Genomic DNA, 25,228 nt, shown 5'->3' on the forward strand with positions numbered 1-25,228 from the left:
CTCTGTGTACTTCATATATAGTATGTGATTAATTACCACAGAAAATAACTTTGATGCATTTTCCAGTCCTGATAAAAGGTACTCAGGAAAGGGAAATGAGTCAGCATTTTTGTCTATAGTAATCACCAAAGTATTTCATCTGACCGAACAGAGCAACTGAAAAAAAAATACTGTAGCAGAGCCAGTAAATGTATGAAAAAAAACTTTCCGTAGTTATACCTAATGCGGCGACGTCATCTGTGAGCATTGCGCACAGATAAAACCACCTATGTGACCTTACACGCTTGTGGCTTCATATTGACTGTCGAATACGAGTGCTCCAGTACTGCAGGTGGCGCTATTCAAATTTCCATGACTACAGGAAGAAAGTGTCAGCATAAACTCCAGCAATGCAGGAGTTGCTGAACTACAAACAAATGATAGAACACAAGTCATTCCAGTTTCACTCCATGAATTTAAAACCATTTGTGTGTCTTTTTAATCCCTTGACGAAGAGGTATGGGTATGCAAACTTCAAATGACAGGCTTGGTCACCTAGCATGATTGTCCATGAAGTTCAGTCATCACGACATGCACACGACTCAGTGAGCAAAGCCCCTGCATGTCATACACTGAACAACTTTTCTGCATGAAGTATGTTGAGGCTGTAAAGGAACGCTCAGCTAATTCAATTAAATGTGAAAACAGCTTTCATGTAGGAATTCATTTTGCTTTGCGCTGATTTTATGTTAGTAAATGCCACAAATTCAAGAACTTTTGTCAAGTGTGAGATTTAAAAAAAAAAAAAAACAAGAGGGCAGTTGTAGGTTCTTCACAACATGGAGCGACTTCCATCCATCAGATTGGACTTTTGTGTCATCTTTTTTACTGCTTGTTGCTCCCAGTTACAAAAAAAAAAAAAAAACTTGTTAGCTTACATTAGTTGTTTACTGAACCATTCAGTTTCAAAAACACATCATGACAGGATCTCACAACAGTATCTCCTAATTTTTAGTTCACCCCAGCAAAGAAAACAGTGATGTGAAACTCCAGAATAATTGCTGCTTTAATGAGATATAATTGAGTGGGGTTTTTTCTCTTTGTTTCAGGACCTACAGATTCTGAATTGTGAGCACAGGATGGGAAATGACACCCAGTCGGTTGTGTGTGAATTAGGAAACCCAATGGTGGCTGGAGCAAATGTAAGAAAACTCCCTTTTATATTTCTCCATGTATTACCTTTTGAGAAAATTTCCTCACATGATAAGGATTCATTTTCTATCTCACTAGATGTATCTGAGGCTCTGTTTCACCTTCTTTTCCATCTTTTATACATGTTTGATTGGGCAGACGAACTTAGTTCAGCTGACGTTCCATTCATTTTTTTCATTTTGGTACTGGTAAATTGTTCAATAGAAAAAGGTTGATTAATACTAGAGTGACCTAACTGAAAATGGGGGAGCTAGCGGTGGAAAATTAGCTGCATTAATCGTTAAATGTGTAGACTTCAGCAGGAGTGCAGCACTATAAACGATACTTTGCTCTCACCAAGCCATTTCTTTGAATTATTAAATCAAACAGGAAACCAACATTTTTTGCCATGCTGACTAGGTTAAAATGTTTGAGAGATTTAAAAAAAAGTATAGGGAGAGTAGACAGATGGGGGAAAAAAGGAGAAGAAATAAATAACTGGCTCTTATAAGAAACATTTATCAGTATGGTTTTGAACCTCTGAAGCAGGATTTATGTTTTTTTTTGTTTGTTTTTTATTTCTCCCTCTGCAAATATAAATTGTTTGCATCATTGACAAAGGAAGCCAGGAAACTGTCCCAATGCCAATGCTGAACTCCTCCCAAAATGAGATGAGAAAAACAGAGTGTTTACAGTATTTCTTTGTACTCAGGATCTGGATGTAGGATTGTATGTAGTCATTTATATGTATTACTATATTAATGGCGCACAGTAAAAGACGTCATTTGCAAGTATATACAATTTATGTCTATTGAAACCTTTTTGACAGCCTCAAAATTGAAGACATAACTATTTCATCTGAAACTACCAAGGTCCAGACCAGACGCATACTTGACTATGTCTGTGTGTATGTGTTACTTCAGATGAAATATCATCACAGTCTCAGGAAAGCACCCAATGGACGTTTTACTTGAAAACAGTTTAAGTTTAGGTATAGCAGGATTTAGTTGAACTATATAGTAAAAAGTTTCAAAAATATATTTTAATCCAGTAAAAGCTGTCTTTTACATTGTACATAGTTTACATTGTGTAGAGTACAGTGGTGGCTCAACTGCTTGACAGATATAAACCGATGTTCCATTGATATGCTTGCCTTTCTAGGTGGAGTACGATCGTGGGGCCGCGAACTCACTGGCCACTTAGCTTCCATACAATTATTATTGCACCTGCTAGTCAAAAGTGGCAACTGGAACAAGTTTAACTGTATACAGGTTGTCTAGGATGAATAGAACAATTTATTTTCTTTGATCTACAATAGGGACCAGCACATTTGCCTTAAACCTCGGGGGCTGGGGGTTCAAATCCCTCCTCCACCCTGTGTGCGCAGAGTTTGCATGTTCCCCTGTGCTTCAGGGGTTTCCATCGGGTACTCTTGTTTCCTCCCCAAGTCCAAAGACATGTGTTGTAGGCTGATTGGCATTTCCAAATTGTCCGTAGTGTGTGAATGTGTGTGCAGTTGTCCCCCGTCTACGTGGTCCCCAGCCTTGTGACTCGAGTTCCCTGAGATAGGCTCCAGCAGGCTGTCCTGTGGCCCTGTGTAGGATAAGTGGTTAAGGTGTTGGTCTACTGCTCAGAAGGTCATGAGTTCAAACCCCAGCACTACCAAGCTGCCATTGTTGGGCTCTTGAAAAAGGCCCTTAACCTTCAATCGCTCAGAAAGAGATAAGTGTAAGTCACTCTGGACAAGGGTGTCTGCCAAATACAGTAAATGTAATATATAGCCTTGTGTCCCGGATTTCTTTTTCCAGTGCCTGTACATTGTAGACTGTATACTGCATGACTGTATGTTGTCGACTCTCAACTGCCTATTACTCTAAAAATTTAAGTGAAGTGTGATAGTCTCACAACCTTATATTGTTTGATTATTAATGACATCCTGCCTGACCAAAATCTGTTGTCATGAGCTGCTACTGGTAGAGTAGCACAGCTGTATGCCATTGGAGTGGACAATTTATACTTGAATTCTTGAATCAAGATCTACATCCAGATCTCTGCGCTGTTACAATGTCTATTTTTAAAGGAACTATAAATAATTTAACTGAATTAAATTGAACTTAGAGTGACATGACACCTTCATTCATATGGTGATTATGGCTCTGGTCCAGTGCAACCTCTGGAATGAAGCTGTTATGCAGATGTGTTCATAAAACAGCATCTTCTCATCTCCTGATATGAGTGGCGCAGTGTGTGTGTGTGTGTGTGTGTGTGTGTGTGTGTGTTACTAAAGCATGAAAAACAGCAACATTGCTGTGGAAGTTTACGTTCGCCATTTTGGCACAAAAGGCTCGTGTGGGCGGGCTTAACAGCGATTTATTTTCATTGGCTAGTGAGATTTTGTGTGAACTTTGGTGAGTGTTCCAGATGCAGTTCTCTTTATAGTTATAGTGTTTGTACTTTGTAGTGGAAATTACTTAATTACTTAGTCAGTATATTAGTTCATGATTAATATTTGAGGTTTGGGTAGTCTCATGTGACTATTTTTCTCGAGATGAGCTCTCAGGAGCGGCACGGAGCGTCGTCATCATAATGATAATAATAATGAGTCTTTATTGGTCACATATACAGTAGAGCACAGTGAAATTGTTTTCTTCGCATACCCCAGCCTGTCAGGAAGCTGGGATCAGAGCGCAGGGTCAGCCATGATACGGCGCCCCTGGAGCAGAGAGGGTTAAGGGCCTTGCTCAAGGGCCCAACACCTAATCATCATCATCATCCTTCTCCTCCTCAGCTGGAACTCCAAAACCTTGATCAAATTGTGAGAAAAGTACACTTAGCTAGGCAAAAGTTTTAGACATCTTTAGGCAAACTGACTGCATGTACTAATGTTTTTGTTAAACTGGCTTCTTAATCAACAAGACAGAAAGCCAAAACAAGGTTAGAAAGTAGACTAAATAGAAAACATTTCGGAAAAATGTTTATATATTTATGCTTCTTAAAGTAGAATGAAGTCAAAGTATGATATAAGTATGATATCTGGCAGGTTTTCCCCAGATGGCCTCATAATTATTACAATTTTAAAAAAGATAGCAGTGAAGTGAGACTTTTCTGATGGTCACCCTTTAAACACTGTTTACATTTGTGTGCTTCACCTCTCCATCACTCTGTCATTCTTTTTCTCAGTTTCAGATGTCACAGTAAATATGATTCTTGTATGTGTAGTCATGGTCAGTTGTTACAGCAGCTAACCCTTTAGCCAAATAAGTAAATAAATATGTAAATAAATGTGTGTGGGTTCAAAAATGCAATCAGATATTTTACTTTGAATAACTCATCTGGTGATTAAAGACTTGCGACCCCACTGAACGCTCGGGTGACATTCCAAGGATGTTCAATAAAATTCGTGCAGCTGCTCTCTCTCTGCTTTTTCCCCTCCATCATTCCCTTCGTCCCTCCCTCTGTCGCTTACCCATCAGTTTCCTATTTCCCCTGAGCCCTCAGGGTACACTACACTCGTATGACTTGAACACTTCATTCATGATTTATCCTTGTTTAGCTCTTGCTGACTTTTACTTTGCCTTAGTCTTTAGAAGAGAAAGAAGATAGGATTTCTCGGAAATGGGCAAATTTTTCCCAAAGATCTTAAAGCCCATGTTTTCCGAGGATAAAGCTGAAACTGGGATGGATTTTAAAGACGTTTCAGTCTTTTCCTCTTCACTCTTGTTATGATAGCCGTGCTGGTTAAAGCCGGGCAAAGTGAATGCTAATTTCCTTCTAATTTGACACATAAGTTAGTAAATGCTTTCCTCTGCAGGATACGGGGAGTGTGGTTTAGAATTTTATTACTCCTGCTCAGCCCACTTAATACTCATGATCTCCAAACCAGAGTGGCGCTATTTTGCCTTGTGACTCACTTTTCTAGTGCAAACATGCGCACACAGTGCTGATCAAGCATTTAGTGTTTTTAGGTTGAGAGACTGTGGCCAAGGGGTCTCTCACTCTTATGACTGGATGATTGATTGGTGTTTCCGCCTGTTAGCCTGGAATGAGATGGAGCCACTTGTCTTCAAAGCCGACGCTGGAGACAGAGAGGGAGGGGAGCAGGTCAATTAGGTTTGAGAGCGAGGAAAGTAGGGGGGAGAGGTCGTCATTTTCTATCTGAAATGCACTTTAGTGTTAGGCGTTAGGAAAGTTCCATCGGCCTGGTTCAGTTTTCTTTTCCAAGATGAGAGAAAGAAGGAACAGAGAAGCAGACTTGAAGTGACGGTGAACTGGAAGGTGTACTGTATGTAGATGATATGTGAAAGAGATGCTAGAGAGATGGTGGCACAAGGAAACATGGTGAAGTAATGGAGGGAGAGTTGTTTCTCTGTGGTTTCACAGAGATGGAAGATTGAGAATCATGAGACAGAATTGTTTTGACATGAATGGTTGTTTGATCATGAGAGAGAGAAGACATTTAGAGAAGAATTGCCTTGTGGTAGGAGTAGGAGAGAAAGACAGACAGTATGACCGAGGTTGTTTACCGAGTGAGAGAGACAGAGGATGAATAGAGAGACTGTCTTTGTGGCTTAATAGCAAGAGTTGAATAAATAATGAATGAGAGAGAGAGGGAAGGATGGATGGGTGTATGTGTGTGTGTGTGTGTCTGTTGGATGCATTGAGCTTAACATGTTCCAGATTGGTGTATGCTGTTCTCAGCGATTCAGAGCTCACCATTGGAGCCTGCAGGGTTAAGCTCACATGGGCCAAATTAACATGGCACCAGTTAAGCCCTGTGACATATCCCCTACCCCACTCATACACATTTATGTTCCCATCACCCTCCAGCACGTCATGAGCAACCACATGGGAAGCACATGGGGGATGTGATCTGACCAAAAAAAAAAAAGAACAAAAAAGCCTTGGCCACTTCTTGCACACACTTCTTTCAAGGTGGTCCATCCAGAGGCCATGGTACATCAAAATTAACAATGGCATTTAGAGGGGTGGAATGGACAAATGTTATGAAATATGAGCCTTTTAAGCTCTCATTTGAAGATTCCAAATGTCTTGGATGACTTGGTGTTTTTCTAACTCTAGTGGTTTAGTAGGTGCAGTACAACAACATTCAGTACCTCCAGGATTTTGCAATCGAAATGAAGGCAAAATCAAGGAAACTCTGCAGTATTCAGAGGAGCTTGCGATTTTTCAAAATTACCACAAATTTTCCACAGATTTGAGCCAAGATGCATCATGTGACATCATCACAACACACCATGTGACGTCATCCCAGCACGCATTCAGCCAAAGCCCTCTTCTAGTTACGTGCGTTGAACATGAGTACAGCTAAAAGATCTCATTTACCAACAAACATCACTGTGAAAGACCATGCAAAACAATTTCTTGCAACTGCAATTTCAACAATTCAAGTAGTTTTCCGCAAAAAAAAAGCACAAAAAACAATCACAATAAAAAAAAAATCCTGTACGGACTGAACATTGGAACTCTCGTTCCTGTCCACAAATCACACCCCCAGTATTTCCAACTTTTACTCACTCAGCCATTCAACTGCTTGAATGCCAATTAATAACAGTACAAGCACGTTCATAATTAACGCTTTAAACAGGCTCATACTGATCTGCTGCTGCGGGAATGATTCAGAGTGCTTTTGCTGTCCAGTTTTTCTTTTTAATGAGCTACCATTTGCCCTAATTCCAGGCAAAGTTTTTTGACACCATATATTAGCATTTTTGGTTAAGCTCCAAGCAATAATATTGTTATAAATGCTCTCAATTTGTAAAATCTAAAAAATACATAAATAGTGGCATATGTGATATAAGCAACTTTAATGTATTTGAAACAATCTGTATATAAATGGAAAACGCTAGTAAAAATGTTATTATTGCTATCTGTAACTGGGAATTTGACTGTTTTAGAAACATTGACCAGATATCTAGAACTCAACTAATAAAAATGTCTTTGTAGATAAGAGAAATTAAAATTTCATGTAAATCAATGGTAATATATGATTAATCAGAAGTACACGGCATCTATGTCATTCTGAAATTATGTGTAGTTTAAACTTTCAGCATATATATTTAAAAAAGGAATTTTCACTGTAGATGTTTTATTGAAATTCCATTGTAAATATCTTGATTTTAAGTTTTCCATTGTGAATATCTTGATTTGACGTTTTTCTAGTCAAAATTGTATTCAGCTTTGTAGAGTTGGAGGTATTTCAGTCTATAATGTCATAATGGTAGTTTATTTGAAAATATCAGTTTACTATAAAGTACTTTTACATTTTATTCCTTTAGTTTATTATATAAAACCTACTAAAACCTTCTTAGTAACTGCTGAGAGGCAGCAAAATGTAAGACAGATGCTGGAACTGTCAAAACTGTGAATGTATGTGATAATGTTCAAAAGGAAATGACCAGTATGTGCTATGCAGGATTATTGTAAAGTCAGTCTGTTTTGTTTCGGATTGTTTATTGGCATAATAGAAATAATGTATTGGCTCTTGGGTGGTGTAACAGAATAGCATTCACCTTATCGTCTGAAGATGGCGAGTTTGAAGGCAGGGTGCCATCCCACTGCGGGGCACAGTCACGCACACATTCACACACCCATTCACACACTACGGATAATTTGGAAATGCCGTTCATTCTACAATGCATGTCTTTGGACTGGGGGAGGAAACCAGAGTTCCCAGAGGAAACCCACGAAGCATGGGGAGAACATGGAAATTCCAAGCACACTGGACTGAGGCAGGATTTAAAAAAAAAAAAAAACTAGCGTTAGAAAATATGCAAAACTTCTCAAACAAAAATGTGGTTTCTTTCATTCCCTAACTATAGACAAAACCCGAGAGTGTCCTCACCATACCATTTGTCCTTTTCTAGACTTCGTCAAGAGGACACAGGGTTCAAACAAAAGTGCAGCTTTACCCCTGTTTCACTGTCTGCAGACATATGGACTCTGTCTGCACTCTGCTCATAGTGCATGCTCTCAACAGCAACTCTGAGGATGACATGTGCTCTGTATCTCGCCCTTTCACCATTACAACATCATTCACTCATGGTTTAATGCATCTCATAATATAGAAGGAGTTTATATTTGTACATTCAGCATGTCATGAGTCTGGCTTTGTATAGGATCTGCGAAAATGTTTTGCATTGTTTAAAACAAATGTAAAATGAGTTGACACTAGTTATACAGACATGTTTATTACAAGAGAGGCATCTATTTTAATAAATTGTCTCTCTCTAACTTAAATCAACTGGATGTTTCATCTTGTATATTCAGCGAATTCTGAAGTCATACAATAAAGACATTGTTATTGCGGTGTTGTTAGATACAGGAGAGACACATCAGCTGTCTCAAATATTTGAGTGAAATCATGACTTTTAATTTGTATGAATGCCAGTAATTTAGGAACCTTGTCTCTGAGCGTAGGTTGTTAACAGACAGGCTCGCTAAAACTATACTCGACTCCCTCGGTGTTGCTTTCTAGTCTGTCTATAAGAAGACGTTACTGAAACAAACATATTGTTTTAATATCTCCCACACTTTTCCTCTCTCACTAGGGTAGTAGGGGTTCATATAGTTTGGATGCTTCTGGCTGAAAACAATTGGAAAAAGGGATTGCAGATGGAGCGGCGCATGTTAATGACACACAGCTGAGCTGCACTGCTGATTTCCTTTGATTCTTTACGGATTCATTTGTGAGGAAGTGTCTACAGCTCGATCAAACCCAACCCTGTCCCTAAGTCACATAAAAGGAGCTATATGGTGTCCTGGATTAACCTCGTAAACGCGAAGGAACTGAGTCCGCATTTCCACTCCACTCTTTGAATTAGAGATTCACAGTGGGTCTGGAGCCTGTCCTGGGAACATTGGGTTCAGGGCAGGAATACAGTTGAGGTCATAAGTTTCGATATACCTTGCAGAATGTGCAAAATGTTAATAATTAAAAAATAAATAATAAAAAAAAGGGATCATAAAAATTGCACTGTGTATTTTTTACTTAGTACTGCCCTGAATAAGCTATTTCACATATTATTTTGTTTAAAGATCTTTCTTTTTCATTTAGTATAGCCCTTCAGAAGCTACATAGGATATTTACATGTTTCCCAGAAGACAAAATTATAAAAATTCATCATCAATTGATCATCCTGTTCAAAATTTTACATATGTTAGTCATCTCTATAGTAACAACTCAATCACAGGGACTTGTATGGCCCATGTGCCATGTCATCTACAGTTATTAATAAACTCTTTTTTTTTTCTTTAAAGTACAATTGCTGAATTGGTTAAGCTTTCTGTAAGGTCACGTTTATTTAACATTTATGGAAGGAGTCTCCAGTGTCAATTGCTGTTGTATGATAGGAACGAAACACTTCAGGACATGCTGTTTACAAGTAACAGTAACTCTGCTTGATGTTGGATTGCATCACACCACCTCGTCATTGATTATTTTGTCAGGCAAGTTAAGGTTAGAATTTAAGCCTTCCTTCTACCCAGTTCTACCCAGTTAAAGACCGAGAAGACATTTCGACTTTTCCATATATGGTCTTAAGAACACACCCACTCAGAATGGCTGTCATTTCCATATATGCACTCAAAGACAGGCCTTCTGTGGTAGTTAGAGAGGATGGGCATACTGGGATAATTAGTCTTGGTCTTAATTTCTGTCCCCCAGTTAATATCTGCTTGTATTACACATATTTATTAAATGAAAATGAAATTGGAAATGATTTGAGAAAAATGGAGGATATTCTTCATATTCATACCTTTGCTGCACCAAACCCTTTGCTTTTTCCATTTTCCCTTTAATTGCACCCTAATCTGTTTTGGGTTCTTTAAGGACCTTTTGATTGAAAGTTATTGTCTCATTAGAGTAATTGGAAGCCACAAAAATATACGATCTGATTCTTGTAAATCTTGAAGCTTTGATGAAATACGTGCAGAGAAATGTGGCGTTCTAGTCGCAGAAATTTTACCGACTCTTGGACTTTTTCAAGCAGTAACCACAAAAAGAGGCTCTGGCTTTAAAGTTTAACAGCACTTGTTCCTCTCACCCCTCCACTTTGTAGTGTACGGGGTTTCCATGGGGAGGGGGATGAAGGGGGGGGGTTGAAGGGGGGGGTGTCTGTTTATGGGCTTTTGTAATTAGCGTAGAGCCTGTAGCCACAGTGCTGGCCTTCATTAGCTGTTATCACAATCCAAATAATGAACTGCAACATATGGGCACAGTTTTATATATATATAGAGAGAGAGAGAGAGAGAGAGAGCGAGAGAGAGAAACGGGGTATGTAGTCTGTTTGTAGCTTTGTGACTAAGTAAAATGGCATGACGTCATGGCATTTTTGCCATTGAGCAGTGACAATGAGTCACCTTTCAAACCCAACAAGGCTGTGGTGATAATAATAATGGTGGAGCAACACCACTGTTATTCCTGACGTTCATTCTCATCCCTCTTTCTTTCCCTCTATATCTCCAGGTATCTTTTGGTTTGCGATTCTCCGTCCAGAGGTTAGAAGACGCTGAACCTCGCATTGGCTTTGAGCTGCAGATCCACAGGTGAGATACACATCCTTTCCAATGTTCTATGATCTATTCAAAAATTGTAAAAAAAAATTTTAAAAATCAAACAAGCTTGACACCTTTGGGTCTTTCTAAGATGATGTGGAAGAATGTGGAGCTTTCAGAAGCGTAATATTATGGACACATGATGAACATGAGGTGTTTTTGTTACTTAATATAGTCTCACATTCATAATATTTTTTTCAATAAAAACATTCCATGATCATTTATAGATTAGTGGCATTTAAGTTGTTTTCATCTTCATTGTATGATCATTAAGTAAGGGATAAAATACTTTATTATGGGAAAATAATCAACGATGGGGTGGTGTGATGCGGCCTGACATAAAGCAGAGTTTCTTTTACCACTTTGAACTTGATTGTTTTCCTGAAACAGCACAACCAGAAGTGTTTTATTTGCCCTTGCCAACGAACCCATTTTTTAAAATGAATCAACAATATGTTGTACATTTCTCCATCTATAGTTACAGAGTTCTTTTGATACAAAGTGCTGACACTGGAGACTCCTTCCAAAATTGCTAACATCTCCTCACCACGTTTTCCGAATCCATTAATGTGGAGCGTACATAAAAAAGATCTTGTCTAAATTGTTTCTATAGAAACGATGACCTCTTAGAACAAGCGCATTACTATAAACATTACAGCAGGAAGCACTGTCAAATTTGTGACCAATCAGAATCGAGCATTCAACAGTACAGCATTTTCCCTTCATCTCACTTGCCTCTGCTCTCTCCATCTCTTTATCCTAACCATCACCCCTTTCTCTATCCATCTTTCCTGCTATACATCACCCTTTCCTCTATGCATTCCCTCCTATCCTCTGTTTTTTCTCATTCATTCTGTCTCACCTGCTACTTACTTTTCTTCCTTCTGTTTTTTAAGTCCCTCGTTCCATTCTCTGCTCTCCTTCTCTCTGTCTTTTGCTTTTTTCCATCCTTTCCCACTGTCTTATAAACACCCCCTTGAGTTTTAGCCTCTCCCTTCATTCTCTGTTCTCTCTATCACTCTTTCTCATTCTTTCCTCCGTCTGTATTTCTTTCCATCCTTCCTGTGCCTCCTCTATCCCATCCCTCTGTCCTTTTGACCTTCTGTCCTTCGATTACTCCACTTAGTGAGCTTGCTGTCCATCTTTCTGTAGTCCATACTTTTTTTTTATCTAATTCTCTCTCTTCCCATTTGCCCTCTGCTCTTCTCAGTTAGCGTTCACTCTCTCCTTCTGTCCTGTTCTTCTATCCCATTTTTTTGCTGTCCTTTCTCTGTCCGTTCCTCTCTCTGTCATCCCATCATCTGCTGTTCCTTTCATTCCCTTGCTCCTTCCTCATGTACTACTTGTATCCTACTCTTTCCATCCGTCCTGCTTTTACTTGCCTCCCTACCTTCTTCCCAGTGTTCCCTCCATCCCTGCTTTTAACTGTCCTCTGCTTTCCATCTCTTTCTGTTCAGCTTCCTTTATTGCACCTTTTTTTCACCTCCTTCCTCAACTCTCTTTCCTCTGCTTATTCTCTCGCTCCCTGCATGAATACACAGTCCTATTATCCTGTTATAGCTTAAATAATGCAGGAAGACACACACACACACACACACACACACACACACACACACACACACATGCACACACTGCACCAAAGCTCCATCAACACTACATTCCTCAAACAGAAGTCTCCAGCTTTAATAATGTGTGTGTGTGTTTGTGTAAGTCCTCACACACATGTCCTCAAACTTTCAACACTAGATACAGTACAGATCCGTCAGTCATTAACACTTGTCAGCTCTCTGTGTGTGTGTGTGTGTGTGTGTGTGTGCGTGCGTGCGTGTGCATGGGGGGGGTTTGTCCAGGGTCAGTACTCACTGTGATGTGAGTGTTGGCCAGCCGTTTTTGTAATCAAGTCCTGGAATGTCAGTTTTCATTCCAGCTTTATTAAACTTTATCTTCTGATAAAGACAGAGCAGAAGATCTACATAGAAAAATATTATTATGTGTATGTGGGCTGAATTTTTGCTCTCTGAGGGCAAGTTGGAGATCATCAGGACATCTAGCTTGTCTATCACCATCAAGCAAACAAGATATGTCTTAACAAACAATAAGGCTTTTGAAACAACTTCTTTTTAGTTACTGAGGTTTTACTGAGATTCGAGATAGGTTTACGTGTATTATGATGTAGATACAGTGATAAATAAGTCAGTTGAAGTGCCTAAGAATGATAGGTGTGTGTGTGTTCCAAGAAAGCAAGTCTGTCGACTCGTAACAAATCCTGCAGGTCACTTAATAACACATGAATTGTCAGGGATTTGTAAAGGCAGTGGATGCATGTGCAGAAACAAAAACCTGATCATGAGATAGAAGGCCAAACATGCAGACTATGAGCGAGACTATGGTTCAAACGGCAACACACGAACATGACGACAACGAAAGCTTGACAGTGAGGTGCTTGCAAACTAGAACTTCAGCTGCATTCACGCCATGTCGGGATTACCGTAATTACTAGACAACAACACGGTCGTACTACTGGGAGCTGTTCACGTCTTCGGACTCGGAATTACGTGTGTCTATACGCCAAATTGAATCCGTATGAGCTGTCGTTCTTGACAACTGCAAATTGCATAATTACAACGTTAAAACACATTTTTTTATGCTATTGCTAAATATCGAAGAACACAGAAAGTGCATCAGGTAGTGTAAGTAAGTGTTTATATGGCTTTTGAGTGTTTCCGCATGACCTTGCAGCGGTCAGGTGGTACTGATCGGAGCTCTCCGAAAATTCCTTGTTGGAATTACGAGTTCTACGAGGACATGAGGGCTTTATACAAGTCGGAATCTTGTAATGCTGGTAATTGCGACATGGCGTGAACGCAGCTTTATATAATGATAATGATAATGATGATGGTAATGAGCCTTTATTGGTCACCTATACATTACAGCACAGTGAAATTGTTTTCTTCACATACCCCAGCATGCCAGGAAGTTGGGGTCAGAGTGCAGGGTCAGCCATGATACAGCACCCCTGGAGCAGAGAGGGTTAAGGGCCTTGCTCAAGGGCCCAACAGTGGCAGTTTGGCAGCGCCAGGACTTGAACCCCTGACCTTCTGATCAATAACCCATATAGAGGTGTTAATCAGGGTGAAACGAGACACAGGTGATAGCGGTTAGTGATTAGTTATGTGAAATGCTGGGGCTGATGGGAAATGTAGTTCAGCGTCAATTTGGTGCTACCCTGACACGTGTTTTCAAAATGCGGATTGTTTTCACCCTGTACATTTTTTAGATATTTTGCTACATGGGGTGACTGATTTAACCAAAAACATTAGTGTTAGACATTCAGATTGAGTTTTTTCATCAACACACACAGTTTTCTCAAAATTTATTCCTGCTACAGGAAAGACTTGAGACACAAAAGCAAAGCCATGCTCACACACACACATACACACACACACATTCACAGATGTCCAAACATTCATTCTTTTGCTTGTCCTTGTCCTCTCTTTAGGGCGGCATTTGAGAACATGTGTTATAATAACACTTGATCCTGTGTTGTTTCTAGATCTCACACACACATACAACACACACACACATACACACATTGCAGGAGGAGTGTGCTATGAGGGTATGTTGTTAGAAGCTGGCACACTGCTAATCTAAAGGAAGGCAAGGAGGGAAATCTCCCTTATGGTTTGATCTCATACCGTAAAGCCACTCCACTGTATCGTGTGTGTGAGTGTGTGTGTGTGTGTGTGTGTGTGTGTGTGTGTGTGTGCACGTGCACCAGGTGGTTTATGTTAAGGTGGTTTATGTTAAGTGCATGTCACAGTCCATTAAAAATCATCCTCATTATCATTTGAGAAGAAACAAATGCAGGAAAGAGCGAGAGAAACTGCATGCTTGAACAATGTTGTGTCTTTCTTTCTGTTAATCAACTGATAAAACTTCCACCTGCTAGTTACCGTGATCTGAAGCTACGCTCAAATGGTGTCATGTTTGTGAAAAGATTCCATTTGAATTAGTATTCTCTACTTTGAAAGTGGTTTTTTTTTGTGTGATACTTCAGAATTCACAAGCTGTGACACAATGTTTACATTTCTCACCGTGGAGAAAAGTTGGCTAGCGGTCAATGCTAAGTGTCATTACTTTGTAATTGTACTCATACAATACCATTTGTAAGTAATTTACCAATACATCTGAGGTAAATGTTGACCCACCAGTTGAGAAGTGCTATGTTATTTTATAGTGTTGTGAGAGATTTCCTATTGGGTTGAGAAAACAAACTCCAAGAAGTTAGCGTCTCAGGGAAACGTAGTTTAAACGTTTAGCATCTCTAACCTTTGGACAAAAATAATAAAACCAAAATAAATAAATTTATAAATAAACCCTGAATCACCATGGGAAAAAAATAAAGCCACAAAACAATTATCATCTCATCTCTCATGTTTATTACTATCTGTCCAAATCTTTCCATGAGTGTCAGGGACCATGTATATTCTGATATAATATACTGACAGAGTCAAACGTGCCTTGGAGAGACGAATGTATTTACACTTGTATAATATCTGGCTAAAATGCATCTTAAGACTTCCTGAAGTGGTTTTAAATCCACTATGAGTATATTTTCATGTTTATGTCAATATTCCCTATCTGGATATTATTCTTTACTCAAAACACATATAAAATGACCAGGTGTAAAATCAAAATGTGAGTCTATTCAACCCTGGAGATTAGGCACAGACACAGAGTAAAACACTTAGGGACCTACTGTTATAGGAAAAGTGTCAACTTCATTGGGTGTGCTTCCTCCAAGACACATGAAGCCGTTGAAACTTTTCATCACAGTGTGACTTGACACACTTGGAGGAGAGCACTAACTGCCCCTTTTTGTATACAGATTCTGATTTCTTCTGTCTTTGTGTATGTCTCATATTAAATGGTTTCAGAAATGAAAACAAAATCTATGATAAAACAAAGTCAACCTGAGTAATCACAAAATATAGTTTTTAAATGATAATGCTATTTATTGAAGCATTACTAATTCACCAAATCTATGAAACTGGACTAACCATCTGAATTTTGGCAAAACACACCTTGGTGAGCCTCAAACCTTTTTGGGAGAATGTTCTGTGTATTGATGAGTCAAATGTGGAACTGTTTGGAAGACAGGGGTCCTGTTACATCTGATGTAAACCAAAAACAGAATTCCATAATATGAATATCATACCTACGGTCAAGCATGGTGGTGGAAGTGTGATGGTGTGGGGATGCTTTGCTGCTTCAGGGACTGGGCAACTTGCAATAATAGAGGGAAACATAAATCCTGCTCTCTACCAGAAAATACTATAGGCAGTAACAGTGTTTACAGGAGGAGATACGCAGCCAAATCACCCATTAGAGTGTTGCAGGGACGACGTCATTTTGTACCGGAACCGGGAAGTTAGCATCACACCGGTTCCTTCAACAAAAACCCAATAGGATTTTCCCACAGGCTTTTGGATTATTGCAAAAAAAAAAAAAAAAAGAGCTCTGTGATCAACAAAATTTTACAATACTAACACGTTTAGTCCATTAAGATAATTTTCACAGATGAACACAACGTTTATGAAGTTTGAAGCCTAAATTCACCAGAAATAAAAAGCTAACCGTATGCAATAAACGAACTACACCACGGTCGCTCGACTTCAACATCACCATCACCAAGCTTCCAACAACTTTTCCAAACTTGATTTAAAACATTTTCCATAATACGGATTTTTCATCCACATTTTTGGGGGGGAATTGTGCACAGCATACCCGAACCAGTTTATCTGCAAAGTTTTTTCCTGTTCGGCATGATGACATTTAATGTTCCCAACAACGTCTGTAGTCCCATTTAGCAATATATTAGCAACTGCATTTTACAATACACGTAAAAGCTTTAAAAATATATATAACGAGTAGGGTATTACTGGTGTATTTTATGTTGTAGAATTAAACATGAAAATATTTTGAGCTTGTGTTCACCACAGACCTTATTTCAAGCTTTTAATGAAAATCCCATTCAAAAAACCCATTGACTTCGGGACGATGGAACCGAACGGCTAAAATGCTAACTCGATTAGTTTTTGGCATTACAAAATGACTTCATCCCTGCGTTAATCTATGGTGACTGGCTGTAAGTTTAGGAAGCGCTTGATTTGATATGCAGAGGAGTTTTCTATGAGCGGAGGACGAATTTTAAACGTCAATATCGTAGTCGAACATGTTTATTTAATCGTCTGCAGTCAAAATCGTAATCGAGATCAATACTCGATTAATTGTGCAGCCCTAGCTGTTCTGTGTAAACTCTAGAGCCTGTTGTGCATGAAAATCCCAGCTGATCAGCAGTTTCTGAAATACCTAGAACAGCTCGCCTGGCATAAACAACTGTTTTTATTTTATAGCCACTGAGTGTGTGTGTGTGTGTGTGTGTGTGTGTGTGTGTGTGTGTGTGTGTGTGTGTGTATGTTTTATTTGTGGGTTTATATGTAGATTACTCGCCAGTCAGAGTAGATTTCTTGCCAGTTATTCGATCCGCACAGCTTTGTGTTTCTCTGTGGTCTGGAGATGTGCACTGATACACACTGTCAGTCTCTGATGTCCCATGATAGAAGAGTTGTGTGTCTGTGCTTTGTTCCTCACAGCAGTGTTATGACACTGAGAAGAGTGTGTACTGTGTTTTATCCACTGAGGTTGAACCAGATCACTATTGAAGCTTCCTTTAAGATTGACACTTATGTAAACAACTAGTTCCAGACTTCAACAACCATGTGTGTGTGTGTGTGTGTGTGTGTGTGTGCGCACGCGCATACTTTTGGGCAAATAATAATGTTTTTGGTGACGAGTGTGTGGTTAGTTTGAGTTTTTGCAGTTCTCAGTGGAATGATTGGCGAGACAGTTGGCAGTATTGTTGTAGTCCAACCAGACAACACATACACACTCTTAGTACTCCCCAAAGGACAACCATACACTTATAATGGAATGTTTCCCCTTCTGAGACCCGCTGTCTTTTACATCATGTTGGAATTACGGTAATTAGGAGTTTTCAACTCGTAAAAACCACTTGTGTTCGTCAAACATGTAATCACTAGTCAGAGTATTTCAGTGTGTATCTATATACAATTGTATCAAACATTCCCTATCAGCCCTAATGGCATAGTGATAATCCATAATGATATAGTAATAATAGTTATAGTATAGGCTTGTTTAGCTATTTAACATCTTAAACCAGTGAATGACATTAAAATATGGTTTAACAAACTGCTACCTTTAATAGACAGCAGTGCATCCATTGAGGTGTTGTGTGTGTTGTCGCTGAAACAACCAATTTTCTAGTCGGAGAAGAGAAACTGCTTAAAGTAGACTCTCTGAGTTGTCATCAATAATTCCAACATGAAGTGAACAGGCTGTTATACAAGGACAGTCCTTTAGTGGAGACTACGTTCTTGTATAAATACTATATCGCTCTATAATATAGGCATAAGACTAACCTTTTGTGTGGTTGTGTGCGCATTTGTGTTTGTGTCTTCCAGCACCAATAAAGATAACCCGAAGAGTAACCCTGTGAATTTGACTCTCAACATCGTCGCACGGGCGCAGGTGGACATCAGAGGGTGAGAACACACCACTTCTTTAAGCTTGTTCTCGCCCACATTAATACTACTACTACTACTACTAATAATAATAATAATAATAATAATAATAATAATAATAATAATATTTTTTATAGATTTTACTCTTTCTAATTCACAATGTTTGACCTGATTCACAAACGAAATGAGATGAAATTATTTGGGTTTATAGAAAAAAAGAAATAATACAGATGTAATTAATTACAGGAAGGAACTCAAAATAACCCATACTTACAAGTCAGGTTTTCATAGAACAGATATTTTCAACAGAACAATTCAGAAGTTAATACTGGGAACCAAGTTTGATGGTTATGAATGGAATTTGAAAAAATAAATAAATAAACAGGGAACCTGAGTAGCAGATACGTTTGTCTTATTAGCACACACAACACTTACTCTCCTACTGAGGACCTTCCACTGGTATGACTATTAATGCAGCTAAATAATCATATGCATGCACCTAAATCTAAAGCTAACCTTAAGCTCAGTAGACAAAAGGACATTTTTGCACTCTTTTAGTCTTTTTTAATAAAAGCTACAGTTTCTGTAAACAAACAAATAAATAAATAAATAAATTTTTAAAGGACCAGCTAAGTGTCCTCCCAAGTTCAAAACTGTTAGATATTTATATCCTTGTGGTAAAAATTTGGTCCCACAAAGACATGCCCATACACACACACACACACACACATATGGATATATGGAATAGTGGTTTCCACTAAAAAAACATGCTGATAGGTGAATTGGCTACACTAAATTGCCCTTATGCTTGAATGTACAGTATTGTGAAAAAGTCTTAGGCACATGCAAAGAATTGCTGTAGAATAAAGATGCCTTTAGAAATAATTATATTAAATGTTTCTACATTAAAACAAATACTATAAAGAGCAGTAAACAGTAATAAATGAAACAAAGGCAGTATTTGGTGTGACGACCCTTTGCTCTAAAACTAATTGTAGTCTCGGGTATAGTTTGTGCAGTTTTATAAGGAAATTAGCTGGTACATTTTACTGAGCATCTTGCAGAACTCAATAATGTAGAAGTCATAAACTAAAAATCTATAACCAAGTTTATACTAAAAAAAAAAAAGGGGTGCCGAAGACTTTTGCACAGTACTGTGTGTGTGAATCGTGGTGTGGATTGTGTTGTGTGTGTGTGTGTATGTGTGTGTGACTTTTGCACGCACACATGAAGCCCTGCAACAAACCGGCATCTCGTGTAGAGGGGTGTATCCCAGACTTGTGTCCAATGTTCCCGGGATAGAATCCGGATCCACCAGGCCAGCATACAGCAGTTATTGAAGATGAATCAATGAATGAACCAATGAATCAACTACAAATATTTAATATCATTCTACCTTAAAACTGCAAATACAACTATAGGGCAAGGTTTCTACCGTAAATAAATCTCTACAATCTTGTATGATATGTTATATGAATTAACAATTTCCTTCTCTCTCTCTCTCTCTCTCTCTCTCTCTCTCTCTCTCTCTCTCAATTAGTGTCTCTCTCCCAGCTCAAGTAGTTCTTCCTTTTCCTCACTGGGAGCCCAAAGAGAACCCGGTCAGAGAGGATGATATTGGGCCTCAGATCCAGCATATCTATGAGGTACACACAAACACACACACACACACACACAGGTGGCAGCAGTAGCCGAGGAGGAAGCGCATTACATGTGGGAATAATTTGCTTCTCAGAATAGAGGAAGAGCGTCAGCGCTGCTCCGTTAAACTGAACAACCAAAAACAGTAAACACAGGCAAGCTTCAGTCTGATCAAAGCCATCCAGACCAGTAGTACTCATTACTTAGAAAGCACCCACAAACACACTGGCCAACGCATCATTCTTAACCAGAGTCAAGGTAATATTATTGCAATAAAGAGATAATAGAAAGCACACAGACGATGATGCTCATATTTCACTCTAAAGCAATCTTCACTATGACAGGCCACTTCATTTTGAACCAAAATGATTAAGACTAGTTCAAATGAAGGTCTTGAGTTATAGGAATATATAGTGACGACCCTGAACAAATGCACAAGCATGTATTGGATTATTTCTTCTCTTGTTCTTGTTTGCCTGTAGCGGATAATTGGTTTAATTGGCTGTAATGTTAGCCAGACGCTGTGTGGCCTGCCTCATGTTAGTGCAAGAAGAGTTTGGTTGTCGGTGTCAGTCCTATATCACATTGTGCTTTACTGTAGGAGTGTGACAATACAGTTGCAATTAAAAAAATGATTCAACCCCCATAGCAAATCAGGTTTACTGTCAACATTTACAGACTTTCAGTTGTTTGCGATGAATAAATCAAACAAAAGCAATTGAAATAGTTCAACACAACGAATGCTTCAAGTGGTTTCCCCAAATTCAAATGAAAATGCAGCTTATAATGATTTGAATAGTTTAATGGGTTAACATAATGGGTTGAATAATTTTGATCGCAACTGTATACTGGTATATTGTTACGATATTATCCCGTTGGTTTTTTTTTGTTGTTGTTTTTTTTTAAATTTACTGACAAGAACTGACTGTTAGTGTAATCACTGACTAATAGAATTTTCTGTTATTTCTTTTATACCTGTCTGATCCTCAACACACACACTTTCAGCTGTATAATAAAGGTCCGAGTTCTGTGAGTGGCACAATTCTGGAGGTGGGATGGCCCAGTCGTTATCGGGACGAGCATTTGCTCTACGCCATGGAGATCGTCACTGATGGACCGATTCACTGTCGCATCAACGGCTCGCTTAACCCATTGGAACTTGAGGTAACACACACTCACAGTATAGAATTACTGATTAGCAGTGGACTTGCCAATATTACTTATATATATAAGGACAAGATTTAAGGCAAATAGATAAAAAAAATACATAAACAGTTAGTGAGAATATAAACTTGGCAACCGAGGCACGTGTAGAAATAAAGATACAGTCATGAAGGGTCTAACGGTTTTATTAAATAAATAAATAAATAAATTACACTCCATCACATTCAGTACTCTCTTAATATTCCTTTAGTTCCAGCTTCAGATGCTTCGCCTACAGATTAAGGAGCGTCTGATATCTTTTGTACACGTTTCTGGCCACAACCTTCAGAATGTTGAAGGCTGCAATCTGATTGGCTCTGTGCACTTCTGTACACCGTATGTTTCCAGGCTTGACTTTCATCTTTGAACACTGTAACACAAAGAGTCAAAGACATAAAAATGTTCACCAAATCCTGCTGTAAAACGTTATAAAAGAGTTTTGTTGGAAGAAGTTAGAGGTGAGTAAATGAGATAATCTCGTATGTTTGCCAATGTGCTAGAGATTAGGTGGTTCTCGGTTGTGTTTACTGACAAAATGTATGATACTTTCTACTGGATGCTGGAGGTCTGGCTTGCAAGACTAGTTTATCTTTGATCCAGACCATGTCTTTTGAATTTATAATAATACAGTTGCATACACTGTACATATAGTATCTACATATGGCAAGTAGAGATATCACGAATAAAGGAAAAGTTGTATAATATGTCTCATTATGAGATTATTATATAAGAAATGGAACACCACTGAGCCTGTTAGTAAACATATTTACTCATTTCATGTATAAAACCTTCTTATTGAAAGTTTTAAAAGTAAAGGTTTGAAATTATCTATTAATAGACGATAATAAAATTCCAAGTGTGAAATAAATACAAATAGCTGGAAAAATGCTTGATAATCTTGTATTTGAAATCTAATAGAAATATTAGTTAAATTTGCCTGTAAGATATTTTACACAGTGGCTTAGTGACTAGCAAGAACATAAGGGATGGCTATGCTATATACAGTGTCAATATGTGGCTATTAGTGTCCTTAGCAGAGGAAGAGAGGGGAACGGTTTGGTTCCGGGCCAGTCAAGGCCAGACAGCCGGTCCTTCCCTCTAGGGGCAACAAGGAAGTCCAGCTGCCACTTCAGTCCAAAATTACCTCCAGCTGGCAGAACACGTGCATTTTATATCTTATCTTATCATTAAGCTTGGACTCCTTGCTTTGCCCCTGTCTCTTTCATTAACCCACGTATGCGTGTGCACACACACACACACACACACACACACACACACACACACACACACACACATGTTTGTCTTACTATCCTTGTGAGGACCTTGTGAGGATATAATTATTAATGCAACTAATTAAGGCTGTGGGGTTTTTTTTGTGGGGACTATGTCCCCACAGTGTCAAAACTGTCAGATTTATCCAGTGTGGATATCTAAAAATGTGTCCCCCCCCCCACACACACACACACACACATACAAACTTTTTTTGCACATTTTACATAATTTGCTCACATTTTCTTACTTACACAACAAACAGCTATTGCAAATCTCTTTCAGGTCTGTTTTTCAGCATATGGTACATGTGTATGCCTCTCTGCCTTGTTTCTGGTTTCATTTGCAATGGCTATAAAAGCGTTATACACACCTCAGGTCTCTGTAATGGTTTGCGGGTTTGTACTGCGCTTTGTACTGGGCTTTAAAGTCCCTGCAGTATGTCTTGACTTTTTAACTGCAACTTTACTGATGACTTCAGAGAAGGACAAGCCGTTCAGGGACTTTGATCAGCACATGCGCACACACACTCACAAATATGTGTTTCCCAGATGACATAATGTGTCATGCTGGTATTGCTCACTTGTAAATGGTGTCTCTATGGCTCTAGTCAGTTTCAGTGCTTGTGTAGGTGAAGAGCAGAACCAAAGATCTCATCATCATACCCTGTAAGAACCCTGTAAGTCTCTATAGCCTAATAGAGACTGCCATTTCCAAAGTCAAAAGTTTAAAAAAAAAAAGAACAGAAAGTGAAGACCTGTTCATAAGAGGAATAAGCGTGTTCTTTGTGGAGATAAATCCCTGTGATTTCTTTCTACAGATACTCTGTAGAAAATTTGTCACTATTATGTACGATTGACTATGATTAAGTCGACAACTTAAGTTTCAAATTTATATCAAGATTTACTCAGGGAATGCTAATTATATTCAGAGTCGGGTTTTGCAGATCCTTTTTAACTTGATTATTACATGAATCACTGCAAAACTGTTTAATTATAATAACAATAAGGATTCCACTCTCGTTATTCGTGAGCTTATACAATAGCACTTGATATAGTACATCTAATTATTTTGCAGTAATTATAACACTAATCGCTGGAAATGGGGTTTAATTTAACAATATGGCTTCCACGCTCGTTATTCGTGAGCTTATATAATAGCACTCGATGTAATACTTTGTTTATTTTGTATTTAAATTTTTATGCCATGCTTCGAGATAATTTTATGTAGCCACGAGATACTAAATGGAGACCAGGAAATCGTATAGTGTGTCCGGATTCTTATTGCATATTTTTTATCACTCTCTTAATTTGCTATTTTGATTTGTTAAATGATTCAAATAATGACAGTGTTTTTGTTCATTAATGTTAATGGAAAATTTGTTAATATGCACTGTCCTGTAAAGAAAACTTGCAGGAGTTTGAAGGATAAACTGACCAAGCGCTCACCTGCTATGCTTACAGCTAACTTTAAGCTTTAAGTGTTGTTCAGAATTTTATCCGTAAAACTTTCGGTCCAAGACATAAGCGGTGTCTCTGACTAACGCTGGACGTAATACTGCTCTTCAGTCGAGCCGATATCGCACAAGAATTTACTGTAGGCTTCAGGTTCAGAATCATACACAACTGAGACATGCCTCTGTTTGCAATTTCGGTCAGTAGATCACTCCTGTCAGAAGTGAGTTTATTATATTATGTCTGAATACGGCTCTATAAGCCTAAAGTTGAAGAATTAAAATGTCCTTCACATGCAGTAGACTGTGGGACTGTTTTTTTTGTTGTTGTTGTAGAAACACCCTATATTCTGCTTTAGTTGCAATAGATTATTGATATAATCATTGTTAATCTATAGAACAGATGCTTTAATAGAAAAGTTAAAGCAAGGAATTTAGGGTTATCCCTCAAGAGGACCCTAAACCTTTGTCAAGCATGTCTGTTAAGTCTTCGTTTCTTTCTCTTTCTCTCTCAGACGTCCACTTTGCAGGACACTCCTGAGCTGCTGGGTTTTCTGCGCAACAGCAGCGGGCCGACTCGTCGCAAGAGATCTGTTACGACCACCCAGAGCTACAGCAGCAAAACACTGGTACACACACGCACGTACTTCCACAAACGTGATTCCGACTCGCTGGTTTATTTGATTTATTTTTAAGATTTGTACGATTTATTCTGCAAAGATGTGGATGGATTATTCTTTTTTTTGCACCCAGAAGCATTAAAGGGGTTTGTGGGCAAGTGTAGCTTTCGAAGGTATAAACGTGCACACCTCTAAAATCTCCAAAAGTGGTTTCACAGCTGTACAAAAACACTGAGAGTGATTTGTTGGAGGGAGATGAGGACTCTGAGGTGTGCGTGGAAAATGTGTGGCAGTCTGGGAAAGCCTGTTGGATGGCACTGTGGCTGAACTCTTGAAAACAAGACAAAAAAGACAGTAAATCAGGTTAATCAGCCAGAAACATTTTTCTGCCAATAATACACTTGGATGGCTCAACTTTTTTGTAATTACTTTTACTTTTTAACTTTGCCTAGGTCAATATGCTCATGTTAACCCAGTTTTACACAGTGGTTAACACATTTGCCTCAGACTTCCGGGGTTGGGGGTTTGAATCCTGCCTCCTCCCTGTGCTTCGGGGGTTTCCTCCGGGTACTCCGGTTTCCTCCCCAGCCCAATATGTGTTGTAGGCTGATTGGCATCTCTAAATTGTCCGTGGTGTGTGAATGAGTGTGCGATTGTGCCTGCAATGGGTTGGAACCCCGTCCAGGGTGTCCCCC

At 38.8% G+C, this 25,228-nt stretch overlaps 1 protein-coding gene across 1 annotated transcript in view; it reads left to right on the plus strand.

Moving 5' to 3' along the window:
* Nucleotides 1–25,228, plus strand: part of itga8 (integrin, alpha 8) — a 109,384-nt gene that overhangs the window by 73,223 nt on the left and 10,933 nt on the right. Inside the window, exons 21-26 of the mRNA XM_053611348.1 lie at nt 1,089–1,181; nt 10,655–10,734; nt 18,288–18,368; nt 19,888–19,993; nt 20,994–21,152; nt 24,429–24,542. Of these exons, the coding sequence (XP_053467323.1) occupies nt 1,089–1,181; nt 10,655–10,734; nt 18,288–18,368; nt 19,888–19,993; nt 20,994–21,152; nt 24,429–24,542 (633 nt within the window). The remainder of the gene's footprint in view (nt 1–1,088; nt 1,182–10,654; nt 10,735–18,287; nt 18,369–19,887; nt 19,994–20,993; nt 21,153–24,428; nt 24,543–25,228) is intronic.

Source organism: Ictalurus furcatus, chromosome 23, assembly GCF_023375685.1.
Source record: "Ictalurus furcatus strain D&B chromosome 23, Billie_1.0, whole genome shotgun sequence".
NCBI lineage: Eukaryota > Metazoa > Chordata > Actinopteri > Siluriformes > Ictaluridae > Ictalurus > Ictalurus furcatus.